General features: G+C 50.6%; 1 protein-coding gene across 1 annotated transcript; it reads left to right on the forward strand.

Moving 5' to 3' along the window:
* The first annotated feature begins 492 nt into the window (after nucleotides 1–492).
* Nucleotides 493–1616, forward strand: MC3R (melanocortin 3 receptor). Its single transcript, XM_060620768.3, has one exon. The coding sequence runs from the start codon at nucleotides 566–568 to the stop codon at nucleotides 1535–1537; it is 972 nt and encodes a 323-aa protein (XP_060476751.3). The 5' UTR covers nucleotides 493–565; the 3' UTR covers nucleotides 1538–1616.
* Nucleotides 1617–6599: the final 4983 nt, after the last annotated feature.

Raw genomic sequence — 6599 nt, forward strand, 5'->3', positions numbered from 1 at the left:
GAGGGCACCAGCCTGCTTCTTCATCTCCCTGCCCGAGCGGGTACCTGCTGCCAGTCAAGAGAGGCGTCCGATGCTCAGTGGTCGGTTCACTGCACTGAAGACAAAGTAGGAGCTGGCTGCCTGCAGCCAGCGTATGAAGACTGAGACTTCACCCCTCCCTCCTAGCAACAGGTACCACGTCCCCGGTCCTGCTATGAAGACAGCCGAAACTGTAGCAACCAGAGGAGGGTTTTTCCATTCCCAGGTGGGGAAAAGGTAAGAGGGAGACAGAAGGAAGGCGACGGAGAAGAGTGTCCGTAAAACTGCTTGTCCTGGAGAAGCAGAGGAAAAGTTCTCTTGTCTGTCTCCAGGCTGACTTTCTCTCCCTCTCTCCATCCTGTTATTTTCGGGGAGAACCAGGCCTCGGTCTGGACTGGACGGGCATCCACAGCAAGCATCTGGAGGGAGATTTTTATTTTTCTTTTTTTTTTCTTTCCAGGAAGCAGCCAGCAGCAGCAGCAGTAGCAGCAGCAGCAGCCTCTGGACGTTGCTGGAGCCCCCACTCAGATCAGCCCGTCTGTTAGCAATGAACGCCTCGTGCTGCCTGCCGTCTGTGCACCCAACGCTGCCCAACAGCTCCGAGCACCCTGCCAGCCCTGCCTTCGGCAACCAGAGCGGCAGCGGGTTCTGCGAGCAGGTCTTCATCAAGCCCGAGGTCTTCCTGGCGCTGGGCATCGTCAGCCTGCTGGAAAACATCCTGGTCATCCTGGCTGTGGTCAAGAACGGCAACCTGCACTCGCCCATGTACTTCTTCCTCTGCAGCCTGGCGGCGGCGGACATGCTGGTGAGCGTGTCCAACGCCCTGGAGACCGTCATGATCGCCGTCGTCAACAGCAACTCCCTGGCCCTCGGGGACCGGCTCATCCAGCACATGGACAACATCTTCGACTCCCTGATCTGCATCTCGCTGGTAGCTTCCATCTGCAACCTCCTGGCCATCGCCGTGGACAGGTACGTCACCATCTTCTACGCGCTCCGCTACCACAGCATCATGACCGCGCGGAAGGCCCTCGCCTGGATCGCGGCCATCTGGGTGAGCTGCGGGGTCTGCGGCGTGGTGTTCATCGTCTACTCCGAGAGCAAGATGGTCATCGTGTGCCTCATCACCATGTTCTTCGCCATGCTGCTCCTCATGGGCGCCCTCTACGTGCACATGTTCCTCTTCGCCCGGCTGCACGTCCGGCGCATCGCGGCACTGCCGCCCGCCGACGGGGCGCCCCCGCCGCAGCACTCGTGCATGAAGGGGGCTGTGACCATCACCATCCTGCTGGGGGTGTTCATCTGCTGCTGGGCCCCCTTCTTCCTCCACCTCGTCCTCATCATAACCTGCCCCACCAACCCCTACTGCGTCTGTTACGCCGCCCACTTCAACACCTACCTGGTCCTCATCATGTGCAACTCCATCATCGACCCGCTCATCTACGCCTTCCGGAGCCTGGAGCTGCGTACCACCTTTAAGGAGATCCTCTGCAGCTGCAACGGCATGAACCTGGGCTAGGGCGCCGGGGCCCTGGACGCGCACCTGGGCTCCGTCACTGTTGGCCCTCCGCCCGGCCAAGGTGTTTAGAAGGGGAAAAATGAAAGAGGAGAAGAAATACCCGGAAGACGCAAAATCTGCCAACAGCCACGACCGCCCGTGTCTCTTCGCTTCTACCCCCGCAAAGCCTTTTGAAGACAGACGTGGTACGTGACAGGCTTTCCGAAAGTATTCCAAAGGGGGTAAGTCACTAATTTCCCAAAGACGCCCCGGCAGAACGCAGGGAGGGTGCTGCCCGCATTGATTTCTGTGCACCTGGGGTCCGGAATGCCCACCTCCCTCACCAGCTTCCTCCCCATGTCTCCCTGCCACCAGCCAGACCGGACAGAAGGACTCTCGTTGACTCTAAGAGGGGTTCTGACGTCTCCCAAGCAGACCTGTCTCAGTTCTGGCTGTCAGCTGCTCGGATGGCCTCGCCTGTATTTCATAAGAGACTGAGCATTTGTTCTATTACTGTTTCCAGTAAAAACAGTTTCCTAAAAACACTGAGCTCTGTGTCAAAGAAGCGATGCTATGTATGCCCCTCTTCTTGACCCCCAGACCAGGCTCCCCAAGAAAACTAGCAAGGGGATGTAACCCACTTCTATTTTGGCTGCTGCTTTGTCGGGGGGTTCTTATGCACGGAGTCGAAGGCAGCTTTCACAATCCTAAGGAAAGACAGATACGGTGCTTTTGCAAAATCAACACATACCTGTGTACAAAGTATTTTGATACCTTGCTATGAAGGTATAATTTTCCCTATTTAAAAAAAATCTTCATTTCCTATTACTCCTTTTCCATCATTAAAGCAAGAGAGGGAATCACGGATTGGGGGCAGGGGCATGCATCTCAAGAAATTGCTTCACAGTAGCTTCGGAGACTTTCAGAAACCGTGGAAATGCACGGGGCTTTCTCGGAATCTCTGCTTTGGCTCGTAGCAGCTGTGTCTCTATCACACGGCTTCCTGCATGCTACCCTACGAAAGGGAAACTTCTTGGTTCACTGCTCCTTTTGTCCAACACGCTGTGCAAGCGGGGGCGACCCCGCTGTCCGTGCCTGTACCTTACCAGCGCAGCAATTCAATCCTGGGAGCACTGGGCGAGCTTTGCTGACCGGCACTGTCTCTCCGGGCCATACATCACTGCGTGTGCTGGCCACACCTGTCAGACCCTTTCCTGCCCTAGACGGCTTCAGGCTGTACTTTCTGGCTGTCCTCACACTGCGCCCACCAATGGATTCCTATAATATGCTGTGTCCTTGGTGCACAATCGTGTATTTTTCTCGTGCTGGAATATATCGTGGGTTTTTGTTTTTTGTTTTTGTGTTTGGTACTTGAAGACATCCTGCTAACACAAGCAACATCGTGGGGCTCTCGCTTTCATTGTGATGTTTGGAAACAATAAAAGGCTTGTGTGGCTGCTAAACGTGTGACACATTAAAATACACCACCGGGAAGTGCCCTGGTGACTTCCACACCTGGCCATCATCAAACCTTACACGGCAATTCTGAGTATCTTGTAAATGGTATAAACACTGCCATTGACCACAGTGATCACCTGGGATCTTGTTCCCTTGCAGGGCAATGCCTTTTAGCCAAACCACAAAATTCTCCCATTTAGCTTCCAAAAATACCAGGCTGTCGTTCCTGGGCCACTGCCACTCTCCGTTATTTTCATCGAGACACCAAATAATAGGTCTTGTCCATTGCCACTCTCGGCCAGCAAATGTGGAAAACGAGAGATCAGGTTCTTTGAAAATTGTGTTAATAGCTATAAAAATTATGATGCCCTTTTTCTGTGTAAACAAGATAAAAATAACTTTTCACTCTCTGCTATCAGCTTTCACATCACTTTGCTTATCCTCTCAACAAACTTCTAACACAGATGAGTGGCTTTACAGATGAAGAAACAGTCCCAGAGGGCTTATGCGGTTGTTGGACAACACCCAGCTCGTTAGGGTCACAGTGCATTTTGCGACCCGGTGCTGATGTCTCTGCACCAACACAATGCTGGCAACGGGTTTCTACGTTCGAACCTGACTCAGCTCTCCTTGCTATATACATTGTTGCCTAAAGTAGCATGTCCAGACGTCAACACCCGCAAGAATCACCTGGGATCTTGTTCAAGTGAAAAATTCAAATCAGCGGGCCTGGGGTGGAGCCTATGATTCTGCATTTCTGACTCTGACAAGCCCCCAGTGGGATACAACTGCTGGTCTAGGGACCACCTTTCACAAAGCAAGGGCATAGAGGACTTTCAGATGAGCATAACCGAAACCCAAAAGTATTTGTCTGCACAGACTGCTGACCCCATGCCAAGGAGTGTACTAGGTGCTATACAGGCATTTGCTTCTCTGACCTCTGCAATAACTCCACGAGACAGATACCATGATCACCCTTATTTTGCAGATGAGACATCTGAAATGCAGAGATTAAGGAGCTTATCTATGAAAATCCAGCTAGCAAGCAGAGAAGCAGAGGTCCATACTCAAGCTTCCCAGCCCACATCCCCAAGTCCAATGCCCCAGCACCTCTCGTGGGAACAGTATAGATGGCTGAGCCATGACCCAATGACCTCAGAGGTACGTGCTGCCATGGAGAGAAACTAATTGCGTATTTCTACAACTCAAGAATCCAGGATTTCATAATAGAGTTTCCATAGAAATGTCGTAAAAACCAAGAGCCAATTAATCATTTTATTTGCTCTCCTTTTCCAAAGCCTGTGGGGAGCCCTGGGAAGTGCATCCCTTATTTGGGGGGGGGGGGGGGGGGGACGACCTTGAATGTTAGACTGCCAGGGCCACTTTCCCACATCTTCACATGGGAACTCATTGGACATTTTAAGCAGCAGGAGTCAGATTTAAAACAGGAACCCATGGGGGAGGAGAAGAAAAAGAAAAAAAAAAAAAAAGAGGTTAGAGTGGGAGAGAGCCAAAGCATAATAAGAGACTCTTAAAAAAGGAGAACAAACTGAGGGCTGATGGGGGGTGATGGGTATTGAAGAGGGCATCTTTTGGGATGAGCACTGGGTGTTGTATGGAAACCAATTTGACAATAAATTTCATATATTTAAAAAAATAAAATAAAATAAAATCTTAAAATAAATAAGTATATCAACAAATAAATATAAATAAATAAGCAAGCCTAATTTGGGGATACAGAAGCTCATCATGATTCTAGGCAGGATCACTGCAGAGGTTGATGCCATGGGTCTCTAGGAATCGTCGCCTGTTGTCCTTACTTAAGTTGAACTTTTTTTTTTTTTAATTTTTTTTTCAACGTTTTTCATTTATTTTTTTGGGACAGAGAGAGACAGAGCATGAACGGGGGAGGGTCAGAGAGAGAGGGAGACACAGAATCGGAAACAGGCTCCAGGCTCCGAGCCATCAGCCCGGAGCCTGACGCGGGGCTCGAACTCACGGACCGCGAGATCGTGACCTGGCTGAAGTCGGACGCTTAACCGACTGCACCACCCAGGCGCCCCTTAAGCTGAACTTTTGAGTTTAATTCTGATCGTTTCCGATAGGGCTGGGGGCTACAACATACTCAAGCCTCCTTGGCTGAAAACCTTCACCCGCCCTCACCTCCACCAAAATCCATTCTCCATGCAGCAGCCAGTGCAATCCTTTAAAAACATAAATCACATCATATCACCTTCCTACTAAAATTCTTCAGTGGCTTCAAATAAAATTTCACTTCCTTACCTGGTCCTACAAAGCCTTAATGATCTGATCTCCTCTGGTAAATCCCCAGTGCTCCCCTGGCCCTACTCAACCACCCCCACTGGACTCAGTCCTGCCCCAGGGCCTTTGAACCTGCTGTTTCCTCTACCTCAATTCTCCTCACCCTGTATCTTCCCATGACCGGCACCTTCTTGTCATTCAGGCTCCAGCCCAATCCTCAGAGATGCCTTCACTGACGACTCTTTCGCAAGAAGACCCCAGGTATTCACACGAGGTATTATTTTATCACAGACCTTGTTGCTATCTTATACTTTCTTGTTAGTTGATTCATTTAATTCTCATCAATCTCTCCCACCATATTCTTTATGGGACCAGCATGTAGAACTGGTCAATAAAGAATTACGTGTTAAATGAAGAAGTGACTTCATGCATACACTCAAATACGAATTCAAGTCTAACCAAAGAGAAGGAAATCTGCGAGTGATCCTCAGATTTGGTGAGTATCGGTACCGAATGTGGAGTCTCAGAGAAACAGCCCAATCTCGAAAACTCACGACCTACTAGATCAGAAGTCATGCCAGGCATCTGAAATCTTCAGGATCCGCTGTCGATTACGATGCACACCATACTATGAGAACCACCTACAGGCACTGCTCATTTCTGAAGAATGACAAAAACCAGCACCCCGGGAGCTTCAGTCTCGTTCCTGTCACCATTTCCTGCCACGGTGTGAAGCACCAGTGGGTAAACGTGGGCCGTCCAAGAACCAGCCTCAACCTAGAAGCTGAGAGCATCAGATGACACGCTGCGGAATGAAAGGGGAAGCCAACCTTTCTCACCTAAGAACACCCGTCCGGAGGGGCGCCTGAGGGGCTCAGTCGGTTAAGCATCCGACTTCGACTCAGGTCAGGATCTCATGGTTCGTGGGTTCGAGCCCCACGCAGGGCTCTGAGCTGCCAGCACAGCCTGCTTTGAATTCTGTGTCTCCCTCTCTCTCTGCTCCTCCCCTGCTCGTGCTTTCTCTCTCTCTCTCTCTCTCTGTCTCTCTCAAAAATAAACATTAAAAATAAAGCAAATTAAAAAAAAAAGACACCTACCTGGAAGCCAAATCAATAATAATAATGAAAGACACTACAAGGTGTAATATGGGCCAGACACTGTGTTAAGCAGCCTGACACATTAACTTGCTGAATTCTCACCTAGAGCCTAGGAGGTAGGCACACTACCATCGTAGCCTATAGAGAAGGCAGCTGGATGGTTTTGGCCCCGGCCACTGAGAAGGTGAGGGTAGCCCTGGGCCTCACAGACGCCGTCGGGCTCACAGCCCGCGTGCTCACCACAGCACCCCAGCCGTGCGTGTTCC

Source organism: Panthera onca, chromosome A3 (genome assembly GCF_046562875.1).
Source record: "Panthera onca isolate mPanOnc1 chromosome A3, mPanOnc1 haplotype 2, whole genome shotgun sequence".
Lineage (NCBI taxonomy): Eukaryota > Metazoa > Chordata > Mammalia > Carnivora > Felidae > Panthera > Panthera onca.